The 24560-nt window shown below is 43.8% G+C and overlaps 1 protein-coding gene across 1 annotated transcript in view; it reads right to left on the bottom strand.

Annotated features, from left to right (window-relative positions):
- DNMBP (dynamin binding protein) overlaps positions 1 to 11665 on the bottom strand; it is a 50040-nt gene extending 38375 nt beyond the window's left edge. The window contains exons 1-3 of the mRNA XM_004680543.2: positions 11521 to 11665; positions 9464 to 9586; positions 2073 to 4043 (exon numbers count right to left, since the gene is read on the bottom strand). Coding sequence (XP_004680600.1) covers positions 2073 to 4043; positions 9464 to 9586; positions 11521 to 11665 — 2239 coding nt within the window. The remainder of the gene's footprint in view (positions 1 to 2072; positions 4044 to 9463; positions 9587 to 11520) is intronic.
- Between the last annotated feature and the right edge of the window lie 12895 nt (positions 11666 to 24560).

Raw genomic sequence — 24560 nt, 5'->3', positions numbered from 1 at the left:
TATTAAAAACCATCAAATTTTAGAAGCAAAATAAGTCTCGACTGGCTATTCTGACACGATTCCATGTTGTACTGTTAAATCTTTATCAAAGAGGCTAAAAGAATAAAAACACTGGCTCATTATTAAATTAGTCCAGAAATGGATAAGTTGAAGAAAAAGAGCAATTTCATCACTTAGTACCAGTTCGACTAGCCACACACCCACTTGAAAACAATACACAGTGTCTACGGCCATACCACCCTGAACGCGCCCGATCTCGTCTGATCTCGGAAGCTAAGCAGGGTCGGGCCTGGTTAGTACTTGGATGGGAGAAAACAATACACAGTGTTCGTAAGCACAGAGACAGGGCCTTTCTGTGGAGCGCTATACATTCAGAAAAGACTCACTGAGAAATGCCTGCTATGTGGATTTGGGAGACTCTTGTTCTGCCACCTGTATATCTAATGCAAGAAGTATTTACAAATAGAACTAGAAACTTCAGCGACAGAAGGTGATGGAGCATCCCGGACGGGCTGCGCCTTTAGGGATGTAAAACACTGGGGCAAGGTTCCCTCAAATTCCTTCTCAGTCATCAAGGCACCTGACACTCTTCCACACGTTCAGGTACTTGTCGTACTTGTAGTAAATGGACACCTCTTCGAGGATGTCTAAGCACTCCCCTTGGGCTCTACCCTCAGAGTAAGTAATGCCGCCGCCAAGCATGGGTGAGCCAGGGGCCAGCAGCTCCCTGATCCAGGCGGCTGACCTTGCTCCAGGACCCTCTCCCGCTACACCTGGAGTCTCAGCCCCTCAGCACTGAGCCCACTGGCTCCGCAGACCTTTCCTGGGTGTATTTTAGAGAGAGGTTTCCTTTCTTTCTATAAAACCATCCACTTTCCCAGTTTCAGAAAACTAATTTCTGTCCTTCTGTTAATGCTATTTCTTGTTGGAATTTTTTATTACATTTTTTTTCTTTGCTGTTAGGAATCGAAAGGAGAAGGCAAGGTAGGTATGTGTGCCTGGTCTGCCATCTTGATCTGGTGTCTCTGGGCCACAGTTCTCCTGCTTCCATTCCTTACCAATACCCTGCAGTTCCCAGATCCACAGATTTCTTTTTAGTAGTTACTTTCCCAATGACATATTAGGTTCAGAGTTCTCGGTCACAAACACCAACGATAACAAGCAGCCACGTTCTCCTGGGTCCGCCGTAGCTGCTGCTGCCTCGCTTGCTTCCTCTTCCTATTTTACAAATTCTCTTCCTATGAGTCTAGAGCATAGGAAAGAAATCTCCAGAGACTGGTCATCTCCAAGGAGGGGATAAAATTTGAATTTTGTGATGGTTAAAAAACATGGGCTCATCATATACCAGAGACATTTTATAGGGGTGGAGTGGGGAATGGGATCAAAAACGGGGGGTGGGAGAGAAGTGCACGGGACTGTGGTGATGGCACACGGGTGACTTGGTGATGGGAAACCCGCAGGGATTACAATTAAGATGTAAAAATAAACTTATAAAATAAAAACCAAACAAACAAAAAAAAAAAAACATGAGCTCAAATCCCAGCTTTTTTGACAAGTTGCTTGATTTGAAACCTTAGTTGTCTCACCTAAAAAGTTATTCAGGTACCTTTAGGAAGACTGTGAAGACTCTTTGCAGAAATACTGCTAGTAACAAATGCTTACCAACAAACTAATAAATATTATTTGTTATTGTCACTCCTGAAACCCATCCCTGGATCACGAAATAGAAGCTGTTTTACCCTGAGTCTCAGCCTGGAAGTCTTCAGTCCTGAAAGCAGCTGGTTAAAGAACGTTCTATTTAGGCCCTTCCCATCTGCATGTCTGTTACAGATGCCACAGCAGAACTGGAGCCATAAGTGCCAATGAGGTCTGAGCTTCTTCATTTGACAGCAAATGAAGGCAGAAGGCGACAGTGGCAGAAGTCAACCTCATCAGGGCAGGCTACTTCTCAGAGTAGGAAAATTGGGCACGAAAAAAGCAAATCCTTCTTTCATTGTCAATCAAAGTCAGTAACCTATCCCTGAACCTGTAGGCATCAAGAAACAGATACATATTATCTCCTCAGCACTTACCTCGAAGGTGCTGGAGCTCCATATTGAAACTTTCAATGTTACTCTCATAGAACTCAAGATTCCCGAGGGTTTCTGTCCTTAATGAGTCTTCTTGCTTCTTGAGCATTAAGTTCAGCTCTTCCTGAGCACTGCTATACATACCCAAGTCCCGTTCCATTTCCTGAATCCTCACCAATACTAAGGGGGACCGGGGCGTTGGCTCCAAACTCTTATCCATGTTCTCTGAACAACTAGGATGGTTAGCGGCCAGGAGCCTGGGGGGCACAGCATTCGTCCTGTGCTGTGCTGAGGGAGGCAGGGGCGCTGGGCGAGAGGGGCGCACTGCCAAGGGCAGCCCAGGTTTCAGGTTCTGGTGGACCTGCAGGTGAGGAGAAGTGGATGCTGGCATGCTGGGCCGGGGAGGCGGCGGCCTCAGAGTCTTTCTCCTCCCTGGCAGCTCTTGCTGGGTAACCAGCTTGGAGCAACCTCGGTCAATATCCCTGGTGGAGTTAAAGTCCATGACTGAAAAGTGGCACGAAGCTGCGTCGGGTTCTGTGCCGGGCGCTGACGCACTCTTCTCAAACTCTAGCAGCTGCTGGGTCAACTTAGAATCCAGGTCAGTGGTGAGGCCGTCTCCCTGGGAAAGTGTGGGTGCTTCCCTCATGGGCACCCTGTCTTGTGGACCCAGCTTCATCTTTAATTTCTCTGATGCCGAGTAAAAGCTGGAAGCATTTTCCTGGGGTGTGTGGCACGTGTTAGCACACCCGGCCGCCCTCGGGGACAGAGGACTCGAGTGGCTGGGCCTGGCTACCCTACAGGGCGAGCAGAAGGAGCCGCGGTGCAGAGGCGGTACAGGCTTCTGCAGCGTGTTCGGTGGGGGGGGTATTCCTCCAGGCGGGAGGCTAAAGTAGTCTCTCGTCTGTGCCTCCGGGGGGGCGGGGTCAGACTGCTGCTCTGGGCGAGGGAGGCTCCCTCCTGCCGTAGTGTGATACTGGGGCTTCTGCAGATTGGGCTGCACAGGCATCTGAGGTTGGGAGGAGACGCCATTGACTGCCTCTGAGGCAACCGTCATGGAAGAGACTCTGGGATGAGGCTGTTCCTGCCCCACACCTGGGCTTCTGGGGGGCCCTCCTGAGGTGCCCCCATCCTGATGAGAGCTTTTGTTTACTTCGTATTCAGAAGTTGGATGCTCGGGGGAAGAAGTGAATGTTTCAGAAATAACACAGCTGGACATCTCTGTTGTATGCTCATGAGATTCAAGTCTCTTTTCCTCCACTACTAAGGTGTTCTCTGAATAACCCAAAGACATTTCAGTGATACTCTCCTGCGGCAGATCTGCGGGCTCCTCCACCCTTGTTTTAGGACACAGCTTTACAAACCGGTAAGGAAAAATGCCCGTCCTGCCCCTCAGCGACCCTTCCAGCCAGCCATCTTCCAGGGTCCCCAGGATCCGGATCTTCTCGCCCACTTCAAAGTCCAGCTCATTTGGCTCCAGGGCCTGGAAGCGGTAGAGGGCAACCCCGTAGCTGCCCCCTTCCTCATCACTCTCCTCCAGTCCTCTCTCCTCTTCTGCAGGGGGATCTAACGCACCGTTGACAAGGCAGTCCTCTCGGTTTCCAGAACTTACCAACTCATCCACAGTCCTCAGGGGCCCCAAGAGCTCAACAAAACCTTCCGGAAAGATGCCTCTTCGGCCCTCCAGCTCCCCTTCGAACCAGCCTGGTTCAGGAACTCCGGTAATGGTGATCACGTCCCCTTCTCTGAAGTCCAGCTCCTCATCCAGCTGAGCGGAGAGCCCCATGAGCGCCCGCGCCTGTCCCATGGAGTAGTCAGGAATGTGGAGCTGGGCGCTCTGCGAGTGCCACCGCCGGCTCTGGGAGGAGAGGCGGAGCTCGTTCACACACGAGGCCGGGAAGAAGCCCCGCGCGCCCCAGCAGCTGCGGCCCTGCAGCCAGCCCGAGGAGGGCGAGCCATCAAGGATCACCAGGTCACCTAGGAGAGGGAAGCAAAGAAAGCGGGCTCAGTCATCACCCCAGCTCCTACCACGACAGCACACCCCCACACTTGTAACATCCATCAAGTTCAAGGAGATACACATTTAGAGATGTACAGGATGTACACTTTTGACAACTTAGTGCCAATATCATGAACCTCCCTGTAAATCAGTGGCTGTCCAAGTATGGTCATGGAATCCTGGGGGCGTGGGGGAGGATGAGTGGTGATCCCCAAGATCCTTTCAGAAGGTCTGTAAGGTCAAAATGATCATAGTCTCTCCTATGCTTCTGTCAAAAAAACAACATTGCAGCAAACTAAATGCAGACGCAAATATGAGGCTCTGTTAAACCCTGTTAATGAGATTTGTAAAAAGTGTGATCCAAATCACTCTTCTCACTATGTTTTTGTTTCTAAAACTAGTTATTTCTTCTTAGAAATAAATCATCGTGCATCTGTGCCCTGTCCTGAGTACTACTCGCCAACACTCCACCTGATCACACCCCAGAAATTCTCTGCATGCCCTACTGTGATTTTTTGGGGGGCTTCACACAGCATGATTCATCAGTAGCTTCACTTTCAGCCCTCCTCCTTCTCATTAGAATGGGGGAGAGGCTGAAAATTCCAAGTTTCTGACCAAACGGATCTTTCTGGTGTAGTCAGGCGTCTTCCCAGAGTTGTCTCCTTAAGACAAAACATTTTTTCATCACTCAGGAAAACAGAAAGGTTCCAGAAGACCTGCAAGTCTATTTGAAAACTGGATTATCTTTTAGGGTATCAGCTTACATACTCTTGTTTGTTTTTTAAATAAATGTGCCCTTATCTTTCCACCAAGTGAATTTCGGATTCCTTGTTGTCAAGCACCACCTCTCGTTGGTGTTTCAAGTCTGGTGCCATGGTTTTTGTAGAGCAAGTGTCAATGTCCATGCAAATGACAATGAATACTCAACTCCAACTTCCAGATAAATCCATTGACTCTTCCCTCCAAAACTGGCCCTAAGCTGTCAACTCACCACCCCTATGTATGTATTCCATGTATTACCCCTACCTGCCACCCTCTAGTCCAACTCCAATCATCTCACTGTGGATACCTTGCCCTTCGCGAATTCTCTTCTAGTTTCCCAAAATACCTACCAAATTAAGATGACAAATGTGCCGATTTTATCATATCCCCTGCTTAAAAGTGCAGCATGAGATATGAAAGCATCTTTAAACTGCCAAAACCTTCTCTAATAATCCTATTATTACCTGAAATAGATATAAAATTAAGTTTGCTCTAGAAGCCCTCTGAAGAGGTGAAACTATCAAAAGGCTACTCTGATGTTTTCACCACTGCAACCTGGCAGTCGTATCCAGCCAGAATCTCCGCAAGCGTCCCAAGTAGTGTCACCTGAGACCCTTTTCCACACAGGGACCATCCTTGCCTCCCATGCAAGGCTTTCTACCTAAAACCTTAGCATACTGTTCTAAGAAATCTTAAAAGCCCACTTAAAAATTTTTTAAAATTTATTTATGCATAAAAGAACTGGGGTATAGGACAGGGGTGTGGGAGTGAGAGGATCATCAGAGGCAGAGTGGGGAGCAGAACAGGCAAATTAACTCTAATACACTGCTGAGGGGAGCAGTGGGCAGGACAGGAGAGGTCTGCTGTGCCATGCGGGTCAGCTCCCTGGCTGGGGATCGCACTCATGCTGCAGTGGCTGCGGACAGCTTCATAGCACTGAGACTTTAAGCCCTGCACCACCAGGGAAGCCCTAAAAGCCCGCTTTCATCTTCACCTGTCTGCACCTACCAAAGAAATCAGTATTTATGTCACTGATTTTGGCATTTAAACTACACAGTCTCAAATATAAAATTCTGCACTTCATATAGGCACAATTTGATACTGTTTTGCTTAGATGCTCCTGAAAAAATAGGGTCTTTGGTCCCATATTTCTATATTCCTTTAATTTATGACTCAAATTCATTGGCTGCAGCTTAGGGGCCTGAGAATTACAAGCACCTTTTTCTCTGGCTCTGAGGCCATCCTGTCGGGACCACAAGGGAACTCACTGGGGACACGGCTGGGGCACAGACACAATAGAGCTCTTGGTGAAGACGAAGACTAAAAACCTGCCTCACGCCCTTGCTACTGGATTTAAAATGAACTGGCTTTCTTAAAATTGTGGAATTACAATAGTCCCCTTGTTTTTCTAGCTTTCTATGAAACCTTTATAATAGGGCTTGCTTTCACAACTCATTTCAGCTGGGTGACTGTGGATCAATTTTATTTCCTGGCAGATTATCATTCTGTTAGTTATTTCAATACAATAAAGGTAAAATTTTGAAAGAAAGTCAGTGGCACTCGCCACCTGATCCTGCTGAAAGAGTCTTGTTTCTGAATTTAAACATAACTGTATACAAGGAACAGACCAGAGGGCTGACCGTTGGGAGGAGGGGAGAGGGCGACACCTGCTGGAGGCCTCTGCTGCCTCTGAGGCCAGAGGGAGGCTCCCGCCAGCCTGAGCTGACACCAATCTGCGTAATACTGGGGACCGACAACCCCAAAGGACACCTATGAACTCTAGGAATCCTAGGTTAAGGTTAACAGAAACAGGTCATATTTGCTGAGTGCTAACCTTGTGCGAGGTGCTTTACATGCATAACCTCATCTAACCCTAACAACCACACTAAGGTAGCTATAATTATCTTCTATTTGTAGCTAGAAACTGAACTGAAAGAACTTATTTAACTAGCCCAAGGTCATAGTACTAAGTTGTTGGAGCTGAATTTAAGCCTAGGGCTATCAGAATTCTTATCCCCTAAGCTAAACTGCTTTAACAAACATATGTGTGTGTTTACATACCCATGCATAGATATACATAGTAAGCATTTTATATACACGTGTATAATTTTATAGTTAAAAATATACATCTGTTTTTCTCTTATTAATTCCATTGATATTTCTGAAAGGTAAGTGAACAATTAAGTAAAAATTATTTAGCAGCATGATGAAGAACAACAGATATCAAACATTGTTGCACACATTCTTAAGGCTTCCAAATCCCACACTGACACTTACAGTCAGTTGACAAAGTGTTGTTCACACCAAAAAGGAAAAGCTACACTGTTGCACTGAAGATACTAAGAAAGCATACAGAAACCAGAGAAGAGAATTAACAACATGGGATAGAAGCCAAGTGCCTTACTCATGAGCTGAGAGATTGATCTAGTGGGGAAAACAATTTTCAGTCTAAGTAGAAAGACATTAAATCCTCAAAGACTTGAAAATCAGGGAGCCTACATTCAAGTCTTATAATCTGTATGTGCTCAAAGGAAAACTTGCATTTCTTAGTGATTTTTATCTCCAAATAAGAGAATTAATACCTGTTAGTGGGATGATCATGTGTGAGGAATTAGAATCATTTCTCTGACTTATGCTAAACTTCCCAGAAAGACAAAAGAAAAAACCTATGAAAAGAGCTAACTCCCTCAGCTGCAGAGATATGAGCTTCCAGATGAGAAAAGCTGTGAAGAGCATAGAAGAAAAAAGTTGGCTGGTGAGCATGTTCACTGGCAGTAGAGTAACCGAGACGAGAACAAGGCAAACCCACTGATAACTGGCACGTGTCTCTCTGGTCCCTTCCAGGCATCTCATCTCTGACTCCACGGCCCTTGGGCGCCACTTACATCCCAGGCTCATTCGGTGTAAAATGTGTTAAAGCGGCCTAAGACATGATCTATAGGTCCACTGCCCAGGCTGATCTTCAGCCAATCTTGGCACTCATGAGTCACCCCTGTATGCCCATCTCAGGGTCTTTCTGATAATCCCCTAGTTGGTCCTGGGGTTCCCGAGATGGGTTTGAACTTCAAAAGCAAGTTCAAAACACATTAGGCCAGTCTTCCCGGGAAGGCGTTCAACAAAAAAATTTCTTTTTAGTGTCTTAGATGAGACTAGTAACTATGAAGCAATAATAATTCCAGAAGCCACACTCACAAATTCCTCAAATGTGGACACAGTGCCTAGTCCCACGAGGATATACTTAAGCCCACTATTTGCTCCAGGAAGCAGGAGTAGGAAGGACAGGTCCAGGCCCCACAGCCCCTCCATGGGGCCAGAGGGGCCCCTGTGCTCAGGCCTTTCTCTGGTGATGTGGACTCGAGCCGTCCACGGAGGGGGCTGTGCCAGGGACAGGTGGGGTCCCTGCTCTAAGAGCTTCTCTTTCTGTCTTTCTTCTCAAAACTCATTGCAAGGAAGCTCACAGAACAGAGGGAGAAGCACAGTGTAAAGTGAAGTGCAAGGAACTCTCAAAATAGACTGAGGATTAGGGTCAAAATTCAATATCCCTTCTTTTTGTTGACTAAGGGTCAGGGAATTTGGGGTTTCTCTCCCTTTCTCACATGTATACATGGTTTAAGAAATTAAAGCTATCCCTTTAGTGTCATGTCCAAGAGAGAAAAAAGATATATATAGGGCAAAGCTGTTAGACACACTCAGCAAGTTCTACCGTTGTGATGACTGTTCTTAGTCCTCACGATACTCCACTGGTCACCTCAGTTGGGAGAAGCATGTTTCTGTTTCCTGCACTTATGCAGAAGCACATGGACTTCGTCAAGTGTGTCGAGATGGTTTATAGTCACCTTAGAAGCCACAGGTGGAACTTAAGAATGCTCTTGTCATACACGCTGCCGTTTTTTGTTCTTGTTCTAGATACAAAGTGCCTCGTGCTGTCTAAGTTGTACAGTATTAGTATGACGCAGGTCTGTCTGCTCGTGCAGACAAACTCAATATTAAGGTGCTGACTTCTGCTGTAGGAGTCTTAAATCTCCAGAACTGAGAAAACATGGACCATCACTGAGAGATGACTGTCACTATCCATTTTCAATCACTTCCTTAAACTGGCTTTGATGAGGATTTTAATTACTTTTCTCTAGTGGTACAGCAGTAAATGAGGCTGTTTTGCATCTGTCTCAATTTCCACACCACAAGTCCTGCTTTTATATCATGCATTGACAAACAGTCATGCTGTTAGCAAAGTCCTAAGAGCTTTCTTTTTGGGTGGGGTGGGGTGGAGGAAGGTATGTTCAGCATGGGCAGTGGAAGGAAAAGGCAGATCTTAGACTCAGGAATGTGGTTTCACATCCTGAGGCCAAAACATCTCCCATTTGAATTTTGTTTACATGATTAGAAAACTTGCTTAATAATACCCACCCCACTTCTTCCCAGTCTGTGTTGAAAATCAAATGTGAATGCATTTGTGAGAAAATGCTGTGAAAAGAATAAAATGTCACGAAAAACAAGACAGTAGCCCTGAATGCTGGCCTAGTTGAAGATGCTTGATACACAGAGAAGCTAAAACAATTAATTTCTACAAATTCAAAATAAGATCTAGCTGTCAATAAGGCGACTTGAACAGCTTTCTCGCAGACGATCCACTCACCGCGATGCAGGGGAAGACAGTTGAGCTCGTGGGATGTAAAGTCACATATGCAGACGAATAGCCTCTCTCCTTCCTTCAGACTGGGGATGGTCACAATTTCCACAAAACTGCTGGGGAACTGTCCTGAAAATAATAAGGAGCATTTCCAGTGTTGAGATTTGTTGTTCTGTCTGTGGCCCAGGATAAAAACTTCTTTTCTGAACTTTCTTATTCATCCTTGAACTGAGAACTTGCTGAATTCAAATAAGAAAACATTCAGTGCCCAGAATACGACGCTTGCAGCACCCAGAGCCCACAACTCAGTGCTCAGGCGTGTACTGGGTTGCACCCACACAATGCACGCTGCAGAAGGAAAAGCCACAGAGGCCACCTTGGCCCTCAAAGATCTTAAACTCCAGGTCAGACACAAGATCTGACTCCGATATGAACAAGAATCCAACTCTGAAGCAAGTGTTGCACACATCGCTATGGATGTTTGGAGAAGGTAGAGAATGAGCCATAAAAATTTTTCTGAAAAAGACAGCATTCGAGCATGAAGACAGGTAGCAGGTAGAACTAGAGTGACAGGCCTCTAGCTGGGAAGCATAAGAAAGCTGGACTGATTCTGCTTCCTAAGTATAGCCTGCATCCGCCCACTGCCCTCCAGTCCCTGCGCCTTGGGCCGGGCCATCAACATCTCTCTCCTGATCACTCGACAACCTCCTGTCCTGCCTCCTGCCTTTGGTTCTGACCCTGCCGGTTATTCTTTACTTTGCAGTCGTGAGCTCCCAAAAATACAAATCTGACTGTGCGTAAAGCACAACAGCAGTTTCTCACTCCCTGATATGCTCTGTCCTGCAGGACTAGCTTCTGCCCATCTCGCCAGCACCATCTTCTCATCCCCAACCACGCTTCGTTCAGCCATACCAAACTTTTCTCAAGTCCTCTAAGTTCTTGCTCGTTTCTAGGCACTTGATCAAACAATTCTCCCTGCCTTTCTTCTCTGCCTTGCTAACTCCTAGTCATCATTTTATCTCAGCTGAGACATCACTTCTCCTGGGAAGTAATCTATTATCTCCCAAATGTAGGTTACATATGAACAGACCCTAAGAACTGGAAACACACTCCCATCCAGATTTACATAAATATCTGTAAGTCAAGGATGATCAAAAGTGCAGAAGAGTGTGTGAAAAACTTCTACCTCAAACTAATAAATGAACGAAACTGGTGCTAACAAGTATTTAAGAGAACAGAAGAAAGGAAACCCGGTGGGTGGCAGTGGGCGCAGGTAGCATGGAGAGCCGAAGGTAACTGTAGCAAATTCAGGCCAACCTTGGATCTGGGAAACGGCCCACAGGCTGCTCCCTCCAAGCAAATGAAAGAAAAGGTAGAAAATGTTAAAATGGTCAAGAAAACAACTTCTGTTCCACTAGTCAGAGACAGACACTGGTAATGAGAAACAAGGCAGCAAGAGGGCACTCTGAGGAGTGGGGAGTATCCCAGGAGAGATGGCGCCGAATGGGGGACAGCGGCCGGGGAAGGAAGGGGAGCACAGGAGTGGAAAACTCGGAGGGGCCCTGGCGCTGAGCCACCCAAACTTCTAAGGAACCAACAGAAGGAGAGTGGGTGGCAAAGGAGTCTCACCTGGATGCCAGAGGCCACAAAGAAAGCACAGGGATTCTGAAATAGATTGGCCTGGGCTTTCCATTTAACCTTTATTTACTATTTTTTTAAAGATTTATTTTATTTATTTATGCATACAAGAGCTGAGGTTTAGGTCAGAGGTTGTGTGTGTGTGGGGGGGTGTTGGTGAGCAGATTCACGAGAGACAGAGTGGGGAGCAGAACAGGCAGATGGACTGAAGTACACTGATGAAGGCAGCAGAGGGTGAGAAGCGTGAGAAGGGAGAGGTCTGCTGCGCCATGTCACCTCCCTGCCGGGATCGAACTCGTGCTGCAGGGGCTGTAGGCAGCTTCGCAGTGCCAAGACTGACCCCCTTGTGCCACCAGGGAGGCCCTTTGCCTTTATTTTTAATACTGAAAGCCCATTTTGTACACCAGGCATTGTGAGCCTCTTACCTGTCACATCGTCTTTCTTCCCGAAAAGCCAAAATTCATCCACCACTGCCAACACCTCAATGATATCTCCCACAAAGAGTGGCAGTTCTTCTGATACACTGGGGCAGAAGTCAAAGACGGCCCGAACCACCGAGCCGGCCTCCATGGTCAACAACCTGCAAAGAAAGGACACTGTTAGCAAGATCTCTAGCTGGAGGATGACAACACTGGAGAGATGACGGTACTGATAATGACGTCAAAGCTAAGCAAATAGGTTTGAACTTTATACTTTAAAAAGGCAAAATACTGTCTCATTTACTTTTTAAAAATAACCATTTCCTTCTACATTTCTTCATGGGAGGCTCAAAGTGATTCAGGAATTTTTTTTTCAAAAGGGGAATCTGGGCCCTCCCTGGTGGCGCAGCGGGTTAAAGCACAGCACTGAGAATCTAAAGCCGCCTCCGCATGAGTTCGATTCCCGCCTGCTCCGGAGGTGACCACATGGCGTGGCAGACCTCTCCTGACCCGCCCGCTGCTCCCCTCAGCAGTGTACTTCATCCATCTGCCTGTTCTGCTCCCCACTCTGTCTCTGGTAAAGCTTCTCACCGCCCCTGAGCCTCTGGTCTGTACCCCAGTTCTGTAAGCACAAGTAAATAAATCTTTAAAAAAAAAAAAAAGGGGGAATCTGTAGCTGTGGTCAGCAGAGAAGACGCAAGCTGGGAAATGTAGGATTTTCAGTAAGTCTAACAGGACACTAAGGAAAATAACATTTTTAAAGTACCACACAACATGGCACTTTTCCAATATGGTATATTGCACGACACATTACATATCTCCCTGATTTTTCAATAGAAGACACTGAACACGTTTTACTCTTTGGCTGAGGGCCATGAGTTCATGATTAAGACTGAATATTGCTGCTCTGTGTCACATAAGACCACTGTTGTACCATTTTTAGGTTTCTCTTTTGATGTCAGCCTTCTTCTGTTATTAGCTTATCTCCTCTGTCAACTTTTATTACCCTCTCTCTAGATTGTTGTTTAAGATATTCTGAGGAAAAGGGACCAACCAAACATCCAGCACCAACAGTATTGAAAGTTCCCAGGTAAATAAATCAACGAGATGGGGAGGCTACGGAGTCTGTGGTAGTAATGCACGTGTGGCACACTGCTTTGTGTGTGTGTGTGTGTGTGTGTGTGTGTTTTGGTGCTCTGAGGACCCTTTCTTAATTTCTGGCTGTCTTTCAGTGAGCTAATGTTGCCAGATGTCAGATTTCCACATAAGGAGATTGTCGTAAATTTTTTTTAAACAAACGTAGCATTTTATAAACCTCTTAGTCATCTATACATGATCCCAGCAATGTATAAAAGATGGATATGACTTTTCTTCTTTTTCCAAATTCCAGCTCACCATCAGGCCGAATATATACTCCTTAACTAAAGCATCAAGTAAAGAGTCATCACAAGCTCCTTGGGGTACAGAGCTACCCTGTCACACTGAGTAGAATTTGTGATCTGAAAGAGTTAAAAGCTTCTTTCTCCCTGAGAATCTTTTCTGCTCTACCAGAAAATGACTCAGAAGCAGAGGAGGAGCTGGCTCAACAAATGTTTTACTGACTGACCTCCTGCCCTATCGGAATGAGTGCGTAATCCTGAGGACACACGCCCTGGACAGCGCTGAAGTCAAGTCTGGCTAAATTTCAGGATTCGCGCGCTGAGGCCGGGAAGGAGATCTTAAAGCCCTCTGTTTTATGTGGAATACCATGAATTTCATCTCCATCTTCTCTGCTCTTTGCACACTATGAAAAGCAACTGTTATTCTTCTCGTTTGAGTCATTTTAGAGGCCTGAACATATATTTTGAAGCTTAATCAGAAAGAGCTTATATAAGCTGTTCCACCAACCCCAGATGGAAGTAAAAAGAACGACAGAGGAAACCAGAGCACAGATGGGCTAGAAAGAAAACAGAGGGAAAAAACAGCCTCCCTGGCATGAAGTCAGGAACACAGAAAAGTCTGCTGTAAAAACAACACCTTCTTTTGCCGGAAAGGCATTCTTCATTTGACATGTAAATAGTCTTGAGTCCTCAAGTGCTTTTGGAATGTATAACCCTACCAGGGAAAGGATTTGAGGCTGTTTTGTTGGTTGTTTAGAGCAATGCTTTGCTCATGAAATGCTCTCAAGTTTTTGGTGAGTAAATGGCTTCTTGAACTTTAGGAAAATTAATGAAAGGTTCATAATAAAATCTCTACCTCCACTTACTCAAAGCAAAATGAACCAGCTGCTCACTACCAATGGTTTTACCTCTCAACTTCTCCAACAGTCACATAAATCTTTCAGGTCGAGTGTCATTTTCTCAGACTTCATCTCCCTACAGTCCACAGTTGTATGCTGATGGTGACAGCTACCATTTGAGTCTCTGCCCTGTGCCAGACACTGAGCCAGGAGCTGGAGAAATCACAGGCAGGCAGCAAGGGCCCCAGCCAGGCTCAAACCCCAGCAACACCACTGAGCCACACATGAAACTCTCCAGCAAAGAAGTAGCTAAGTCAGAACCAAAAGTCAGGTCCATGTCCTTTTCTTTTATGAAAACCACTTCTCCTAAATCTTACTGGGGTTTCCTTCAAAATCTTGCAGTGTTCCATTTTCTCCTCACTGGGTCACCAACATTTTACAATTAAAATTTTCAAACAGCAAAGCGGAAGGAAGTTTCCACCCACCTGGATTCTCCCATCAACATCTTGCCACAGTTACTTATCACATATCATATCTTTATCCACTCATCAGTCCACTTTCTTTTTTACTTTTGGATGCACTGTAAATACTGGATTTCGTTTTGGATGCATTCTAATAAGCCAGAGTCATTCTTCCTTCCCTTGGCATTTCTTAACTACAGTAAATTCATTTAGAGGGGTTTTTTTTTGGGGGGGGGGGGTTTGATTGTTTTTTTCTTTTTCCTGCAAGTACCATTTTCTTCTCTTGGTCAAGATACAATTCTTTTCTCCTCTCTTCCTGTCAGTGAAATTGGCTAATTTTGTAAATTGCTAATTTTTACTTATTACTCAATAGCTTAAGAATATACAAGGTCTTCCTGTTTTCTATAATTCATTCACATATTCAAGATATACTTATCAAGTCGAATAGAACCATCTGAATTCCCATGAAGGCAAAAAACTGTACTGGTAGGTTAATCATTCGAAGACCTTTTAACCCAATATACATTTTTTTAAGATTTATTTTTTATTTATGCATACAGAACTGCGATACAGGCCAGAGCTACAAGGGGTGAGAGGATTCACCAGAGACAGAGTGGGGAGCAGAACAGGCAGACTTGTAACTGGGTGGCCCCTAGGAAAAGGGGAAGTTCCAGGTTCCCTTCCCCATCCAGAAGGAGGGTGGAGCTCAGCAGAGAAAAGGAGAAAAGAGAAGGAGACCTGAGGGAGAAGAAAGCAGGATGGAGAGCCAGAAGGAGACCTGAGGAAGCCACATGGAGCAGCAAGCATGTGATGATGAAACCGTGTTTGTTTCCTGACCCCGGACTGGTTAAGGCAGATGTGGGTGAGAGACCTGTAGGGAGGTGACTATGGCAGTGCATATTGATTTTGATTTTGCTCTTTTCCTCCCAGATTTGTCTGGCCATTTCTGACCCTATTCTATGGGGTCCGGCCAGAAGGTGCTTTAGTCTTGTGGCAGCTTTCAGGCCTTGCTTTGGGCCAATCCCTTTTGGGTGGGCTTCTGCCCACGAGGCGATGGGTAACTTCAGGTGTTTGATTTAGACATTACATTCTTCATCTTCAGTATTGTATACTCACTGTATTAAAGTCCCATTTCATTAAAGTCTTTTATGATTTGTCTTGATGCGGCGGATGGCAGAACCCTATTTGGACCAGGCAGGTTTGGGAGTTCAGTGGTGCCCCTCTCCCTGCCCTGTAACAGACTGACAGAATACACTGCTGAGGGGGAGCGGTGGGCGGGTCAGGAGAGAGTGCCACCATGTGGGTCAGCCCCGGGGCCAGGGGTCGACTGGTGCTGCAGTGGCTGAGACAGCTTCATAGTGCCGTGCTTTAACCACTGCACCACAAGGGAGGGCCCCTAACCAGTATTTTAAAAATATTTATTCACTAATCCTGTTGATAGCCGACAGTTCTTTTTAAATTCTCCTTTAATGTTCTAAGCAATTCAACTCCTACCCCAAAATATCCACCCTACTTAGGGAAAAAAAAAAAAACCCTGCAGACAAATGAACCACTAATCTACTAATCTTAGAAGGAGGTGCTCGGGTCTGTCTCTCAGTGAGGGTGGGGAAAGGAAAGATTGATTGATTCTTAAATCTGCAGTGTTTTTTTTTTCCCCCAGTGTGTCAAGAGTAGACTATTTTAACATTTCTATGGGCTAACGCCCTTGCCAGCTGCCTTTTAATGCAGCTTTACTCCCATGATGTATGAAGAAACATTCAAAAATGTTGTGTGGGGGAATAAGCTAAAGTTCTTGCCCACAAGAACTTCCCACCATTTTCCTAAAACATGTTTTGAAGACGATTATTGTGCTCCAAAATATAAGCATTCCATGGTCATTATACACTTGGGGGCAGCTAAAAACCGTATTTTCTTCTTGGGGAAGGGCATAAAAAATACTCCTGATTAAACACTACGACAACCCACCCCATGCTCTTTTGACCCACCTTTTCTAGATTTGTCTGCAGCAGAGCTTTTTTCAGGTTAAATTTCAGAATTGTTTTAATGTCCTCTCTCTGCACTTACCTGTAAATAGTCCAACCAGAAAACTCTCTGCTCCCATAAAACATTTACTGTCCATAAAACATGTTCTTCCTACTTAAAAGCTGCTTCTTTCATCCATGATGGGATCCCCTGTCTATCCACATATTTAAATGGTCCTCACTATTCTTCCTCCAATGATACCTCTCCACTCAAGCCTACCTCCACCTTTCATGGCTCAGCTCCAAAAGTGTTTTATCTTATATCACATAGCAGATTTTTAAGACATCAGACAGAGCCTATAAAAGTTAGGCCAGTCGAATTAATGTATTAATGAAAACATACTCAGGAATAAGGTAACATTAAAAAGGCATCTGATCAACTCCAGTGTCCACCCACAGATAAACAAGATGTATATACATAACATGGAATATTACTCAGCCTTAAAAAGGAAGAACATTGTGCCAAGTCACAAAAAGCTGAATCCTGAGTGATTTCACTTCTATGTCAAGAGAAGTGAAGCCCATAGAAAGAGAAAACAGAATGATGTTTGCCAGGGGCTGGAGTAGGAGGTGGGCACAGAGTTCCTTTTTGGGAAGATGAACAATTTCTAAAGACAGATGGTAATAGTGATTGTATAACAATGTAAAATTATTTAAATGCCACAGAACTGTACAATGAAACATGGTTAAAATGATGAATGTTATGGTATATAAAATTGCCACAAAAAAGGCTCTTTTAAAAATGTATGTTACAAAGTGTGAGAGAATGTGAAAGACCTAGCAACTTCAATAGTTTTAAAAAAGCAACACATCTACAAGCTTGAACATATATTACTGACATCACAGATTAAAAACTTTTACTCTGATAGACAGTGACATCGAACAGCTCAATAACTAATTTCCAACACAGACTCCTGAGAAGATTTGAACCTGGTCGCAAGTGGACACTACACAGTCAGCGCCCACTCCCTCCCACGTCCCTCATCCCCTCCACACTCTGCTGCGGAAGGCTGTGACTGGCTTCCAGGTGGGCTCAGTCACGGGCTGGCACCATGAGGAGCTCTAAAGATGAAGAGGGAGGCTGGGTATTTGCTCTCCCATCATCTCCCTGGTTGCGAGTTGGCTGCATTGTTCTACTAAACGTCTTTTAAGCAGACCTTTAAACATTTAAGCAAACGTCTTCCACCACCAGAAGATCCCCCTCAAAACATTTCTCTTGATTCAAGTATCATCTGGATCCCTGTTCCTTCAGGCCTAGGGTCACTTGCCTTCTAGCCCTGTGGGACAGTCCAGTCTTTGCTATTTTTCCTATACCTGTTACTATATTCTGCTGTACCCAGGGTAAATACCTGCCAGGTAGGTTCTATAATGATGCGTGGAAAAAAAAGAAAGTGGGAACAAAGATTCCCACTTAGTTTTCTGAAATTTGAGTTTCCTGAAATTATAAAAATAGTTTCCTATAGCTAGCTTTCTAAATCCAAGTGAGAGACAGGGATGTAAGTTGTAAAGACTAAAAAAATTTTAGAAAAATAATGATGTCTGGATTTACCCACACTCCGCCCAAAATTGCTCCCATTTGGGATGGTTTAGGTAGAACCCAATTCTAAATTCTGGTTTTAAAATTCTAAGCAAATCCCTTTTATATTTTACTCTTAGGAAAGTAGGACACAGTATGTGAGAGCTTTGAAATTTGACTATATTCTTCCAAAAAACACTGCTGACGCCTTCCACATTCTTCCTAATATTGTGCAATTCACAGTGTTAAGTCTAAATTTTGGGCTCCCTGGACAAAATTCTTAGCTGAAAAACACAACTTTCTCTTGGACTCCTGGGGTGGGGAAGTGCAGGAATAACAGCACCCCTCAGCCTCCTGTGGGTGCAGGGGGCCAGCTCTCTGCAGGGGCGCTCCAGGACAACACGGTCTGCATGAGCTTCTGGCAATACCCAAATGTTCTGGAACCGAACTCTCCACAAAATGTGACCTCTTGGGAATGGAAATCCATTTTTAAAAATCATAAGTCCCAGCAATGAGAAAATTGACCTTCAAAGGTAATCGCACATTTCTCTTATTCTTGACAGCCTAGGGCTAAAAAGAAAAGTCTCTTTCCTTTGTGTGAAAGGATAAGTGGCGACAGAAAATGAAATCTAAATCTGTTTCAGGAAGGAAATGAGAGAAGCTAGGAAACAGCATTTCCTCCTCTGGTTTATGTCACTGGAGCTCACTTTGGACAGGAGGTCAGTGGTCACTGCCAGGTGGCTGCTCAGAGAACGGGCAACGCTTGGAGAGGAAAAGCAGAACCCATCATGGCCAGGAGTACCCCAGGCCCGGAGGGACCACTCTCCACAACTAGGGCCACACCTCCCCTACAGTGTCCTGAGCCTGCTGCAGACACTCACAGGCAGACTTAGCTTCAACAGGTTACGGAGTGCTGGGCTGAAGAAAAAACCAAAAAGCCAATTCTGATTTAGAAGGGATGCAGAGAAGGTGGGGATCTGCTATCAAACTGTTCCACAATTTTTACGCCAATTGCTTATTAAGCTTGTCCCAGCTGGCAACCACCTCAGCAAAAGAAACAGGATGTACGGCAGAGTTCCCGCCAGTCAAGAAAGTGAGCCTCGTGTTTCAGCATCTAAACTGAAAAATGCTCATCCAGGTTGCCTGAAACGTGCGTGTGTGCGTGTGTGTGTGCACGTGATTTACAAAGGACAGGATCTAAGATTTAAAAGCTCCAGGACAAAGAACTCTCTGGTATAGCAGTTTTAATTAACTTAAAAGATTTCTATCTGCATTCCTCCATATCAAGCTGACATTTTTCTCTTTAAGTTATTCTTAAAATCTTCTTATATGAGTTTTGTCTTTTTGATAAAATTGCACTGGTCAAGTAAAGTCCTAAAGTTAATATTTCAGATCTGCCAAGTTTGAAGAATTTACATTAAGGAAACTTTTCAAATAGCCAGCTTACGAGTACTTTAAGTATGCTCTCAGATTCACATTTCTTTAATCATGTGTGAATCTCAATTTTGGGTGGAAATGTAAGAAATACTAACTCATAAGTGACTACATTAAGTAGCTTAGTGACACATTAAAACGAACAGGTCTGCTATGTGGCACAATGTAATAAAGGCCCAGATGATACCTATGACAGCACCTGCAGAAGAGCACACTAATGTGAAACCATAAAGTGAAACTTTAGGGTGAGGCCACAGATAACAAGGAGCAAGTAAAAGCAGGCAGCTTTCAAAGCCATTCCCAGCAGAATCCAAAAAGTGTATCAACCGAGCTCCAGCCTAGGAGGGTACATGTTGCAGAGATCTGCAATGCAGGCATCTTGTGTCTTTTTCTTATCTGTCTTCAAGCACAAGCTAGTTTTTCTACCAAAGAAGATTCAAAAGGATGAGAGGAATTTCTCTACCCTTCAACCAGTTTAAAAGTATGAAACATTCCTGGTATCTTGGAAACAAGAATCAGGAACAGCATTTAGAAAACTCAAGATTCTGAGTACGAAAAACAGGGAGGAGAGAAGCTGTAACTGGAGTAAAAATAACTGAGGTCATTCTCGGGGTGAGTGATTTTAGAACATTTTAAGGAGCATCAGCACCAAGCCCAAGGAGAATAGAGGCAATGTGACGAAAACATACAGTTGCCTTTTATAGACACCAGAGCCGCTATACTTAAAAGGAAAATGCAGTTCCTATTCAAGATGAACCAGAGACGTTGACAGAACAAACCCAGTAACAGCTGGTTCCTTAGATGGTGCCCATGAAAAGGACTTGATGTTCTAATCAGGATATTCAAACCTAAAACTCAACATGGAAATATTCACCCCATCTAAACGAGAGTTCTGTCGGGAGAAGAGCGGCAACAGCTGGATTTGTACAGGAAATAGTGTGTTTAGATGGAAGCTATGAATCTGGGCAGTATGTTACAGAAGTAACTGGATAAAGAGAGAAACCGGTGGAAGATTTACATTAGAGGCTGGCCATGAGAGAGGTCAAGGTTTTAATGTAAGATCACAAAATTGATCCAGAAATGACAGGCAGTGTCTGACAGTCAATAAAATCTAGAATGATAATTCCTCAACAAATGGCACGTGCACACACTCACAGGCTCATTAATTAGCTACGGCCTCTGCACAGGCTTTCACAGGCCATCGAGACAGCTCAGATGTCGTCATGGGGACACCTGCCAAGCCAAAAGGGACGCAGGGTACCATCAGGATCATGCTCAGGCCTACAGTCTGCTTTTCTTTTTTAAAATCATGAACAGGTGTTGAACTTCACAAAATAAGTTCTGTAAATGTGACAGATTATATTGATTTTTCAAATGCTAAATCAACCTTTCCTAGAGTAAAACCTACCTTCCTATGACATGCTATTCTTTTCATACAGTGTAAATTTGATTTGCTAATATTTCTTTGAAGATTCTGTACTTGGGGGCTCCAAAGGGATGTGGGTCTGTAATGTTATTTTTAAATGTCCTTGTCAGAGTTGTATGTAAGGATTAAACTAGCCTCGTTAAGTGGACTGGGGGGTGTCCCTCTTCATTTTCTGAAAAAGTGTGAGATTGAAAATTTTTTTAAATATCTGATAGAATTCATCAGTGAAATAATCTAGGCCTAGAGAACACCAAGGAAAGGCCTTTTAATTTAAAAGTTACTACCTTTATCAGCTAGAGAGCTATCCAAAATTTCCATTTCTTCTTGTCTCAGTTTTGGGTTACTTTTAGAATTTTCTCTTCATCTCTGTTTTTTTTCAGCAGATGATTGCAATGCACTTAGGTATAGCTGTTTGCTTGTTTGTTTGTTTTTTCATATTCACCTTGCTTGAGATTCACTGAGCTTTTTGGATCTGTGGGTTGATGTTTTTCACTTGATTAGGAGAAATTATATGGAATTATATATCCAGAGCCCTTGTTGTGTAACTGGGTGGTGTCACACATTTTGGGCAGAAAGCACTACCTGTTACATTTCTGTTGAACTTGACCACGTGACTGGCTTTGGCAAATACAGTGTCTGTGAAGATCACATAAGCATTTCTTATGGCTTGGCCTGTCCCCTCCCATGGGTGGAGCATGTTCTGGGACGAAAAACAAGGCAAACAGACTTGAACCTGGATGAAAGCCTCTATAATGCTCCACTAGGCCCAGCTCAGATTAAACTGCAGCCAGAATTCAGACTATGGAAATAAAAGTAAATGAATTCAGACTATGGAAATGAAAGTAAATTAATTCAGACTATAGAAATGAAAGTAAATTAATTCAGCAGACTATGGAAATGAAAGTAAATGGCCACTGAGATTACGACATTATCTGTTGCACAGCCAAAAGCAAAAAAGATGTGATTCACATGTTAGGTGTTTTGACAGGATCAGCTAAATATTTCATTCTTCCACAAAGCAGTCCACGAAGCACCCCCCCCCCCAGTCCACTCACCAACTGGGTGAACTACTATTATCTTTTAAGATCCAACTCAAATGATACTCAAAGGATTTATGTCTATCTCTTGTGTGCCCTACAAAGCTGGAAATTTTTTTTGTCCATTTTATTCACGAGTGTAAATCAAGCAGCTTGAGCCCTGGCTTGTACAGAGCAGGCTGTCCCAAAATGTTTGTAGAATGAATGATTTAACACACTGACCCACTTTATGTGTAAGAAGGTCCATTCACATGCCCAATGAACATGCTATTCTTCCCTGCAGCGCTCTAGGGGACCCCAGAGGCCTCACTTCCAAGCTAGGCAGGCTCCCTGTTTTGACTGGTGCTTGAGGCACCTGAAGACTTTTGAGGAACAAGCTCAATTAGAACTGGCTGCGGGGCCGTCCCTAGTGCTGTAGTAAGTTGGAGCACTGCGGTGCAAAGCCAAGCCAAGCTGTGGCTGTTTCAGGGTGAGTTTGATCCCCGCCCCCCCCCCCATGACCCACAGGGGCAGCAGACCTCTCCCGACCCACGCGTTGCTCCCCTCAGCAGTATACCTTGTCAATCTGCCTCCCCATTCTGTTTCTGGTGAATCCTCTCACCACCCCTGCACCTCTGGCCAGTACCCCAGTTCTGAATGCATAAACAAATAAAATCTTAAAAAAAAGAACTGGCTACAAATGACTGAGTACTCCGAATAAAAGGGGGAAGGAGAGGTTGTGTGTGTATGTACACATAATTTTTTCTTCAGACGAAGAAAAAGCTATTCTTTGGAAAACCAGTCTGGCTGTTTCTCTTAACACCATTTTTTAGAAGCAGGTTTACTGAATTAGAATTTAAACTATATAATTCATCTATTTAAAGTGTACAAAAATCAATGGTACATTCACAGAGTTATGCAACCTTCACCACTGTCTATTTTAGAACATTTTCAGAATCTCAAAGAGAAACTCCATTCCCACTAGCAGTCACATCCCACTTTCTATAAGTCTCCCCTCTTCATCTCCAGGACCTAGCAGCTAGTAATCTACTTGCTGGCTCTACAGATTTGCCTATTCTAGATAAGTCCTATAAATGGAATCATTCTCTTGTGATGGCATCTTTCACTTAGCAAAATGTTTTCCAAGGTCTTCCTAACATTTTTAAATAAAGTGTGATCAGCTTAAAACATATGTAACAATTAAAAGCACAGATTACAAAATCAGACTGCCTGGATTTATATCCTAGCCTTGACCCTTACCAGAGTTGGATAAGCGGAGGCAAGTGACTTAACTTCTCTGTGCCTTTACCTGTAAAATGGGTTCAATAACTGAATCTGCCTCGTAGGGTTGCAGTGACATTTAAATGAGTACATGGAGTTAAAGCATTAGAACAGTACCTGCCACATAGTAAACACTACACAGGTGTCAATTATTATCTGCATTGAAGAAAAGCAACTTATTATATTCCCAATATCTTTTTGATAGCTTTGAGATGTGAGTTAGCATTTAATAGACTTGAACATTAGTGCCTCAGGAGGGAGAATGAGAGATGACTACTAATGAGTATGGGGTATAGTATGAATATAAGTATTTCAGGGCAGTGCAAATGTCCTAGAATTACTGGCAATGGTCACACAATTTTGTAAACATACTTAAAAGCCATCCAATTATACCCTTTAACAGGGTGAATTTTGTGCTGCTATTTATATATCAGTTTAGAAATGAGTGTGTTTCCTATTTCAGAAATTGCTATACTTTAAGCAAAACAGTGAAATCATACATGAAAACTTTGCCTTGGAAAAAAAACTAGAAATTTAAATACCTTCCCTATTCTGCTCCTTCCCCATTCCCAAAGATTTTCCTGCATTTCATGTTAAAAAGAAAATGTCCTACACTGGTGTTTTATACCTTTGATGAGCCGAGGGTGGAGGAGCAGATAATACAGTGTCTGATTAGGTGAACTTTCACTGGATAAAGCTACATGAAAGAGCAAATTCAGAAAGAAAAATCAGAAACACTCTGCTAGCTAGATGGAATACTGTCCAATTCATGATTCCTTGATTAAGCCAATTGGATCTCTTAAATTAGGTAAAATTAAATATAAATAAATAAAATGAAAAGTCACATCTCTTACATAAATTATATTAAATAACAGATATATTCATAATAGGTTAGAGTTTAGACTCTAAAGTCTGAGAGAAGGAGGTTCAATTTCTGGTTCTGCCTTTTGTCACGCTATATGACCTAGGGGCAAGTTACCCAACCCATCTGAACTATAGTTTCCTCATCTCTGAATTGAAGATAATAACAGTACTTTACTTCTAGGCTGTTATAAGGATGCTGTTTGATCACGTAGGTAAGACACTTAATACAACTCCTGGAAAAGAACAAGCACTTAGTGTCATCTATGAGAATGGTAAAGACAATAATGAGGGAGGAGGCAGAGGAGAACTATCAATATCACTCAGATTGACTGTAACACAGATTATAACGGAAGAGGCAACAAATGTCAGGGAGGCTAACTGCTCACAGATCCTGCTGGCTCTTGAGAGGCGGGGGAGTAACATGACTCTGGTTGCTGGTCACAGGGACAAAGCAATTGGCATCTTCTACTCTAAGCTCTACATGAGCTGAGGATTCACAACAGACCCACAATGATTTGGCAGCAGTTTCCAGAGATCCCTGCACAAGGGTCCAAGAAAAGCTTTGCCAAATGCCTTCCAGGGATAGAAGAGGGATATGAGATTAATTTATTTACTTTTCTAAAATCCCGTACTTCTAGGAAAACCACTGGCACTACTATTAAAATGCTTCAATCACATTGACCTTTTAAAAATTTTTCTCTGGGACTTGAATTCACAAATCTGAGATAGTCATTGCCCTTTTCACACTCTCACCACCTTTTCTTTGGGAAAGCTTCTTCTCCTATTTTTCCATACTGCAACAGGTCATC

This window comes from Condylura cristata, unplaced genomic scaffold, assembly GCF_000260355.1.
Source record: "Condylura cristata isolate star-nosed mole 26May11 unplaced genomic scaffold, ConCri1.0 scaffold00011, whole genome shotgun sequence".
NCBI lineage: Eukaryota > Metazoa > Chordata > Mammalia > Eulipotyphla > Talpidae > Condylura > Condylura cristata.
Note: the sequence above shows the minus strand (reverse complement) of the source record. Positions and strands in the feature narration are given on the sequence as shown.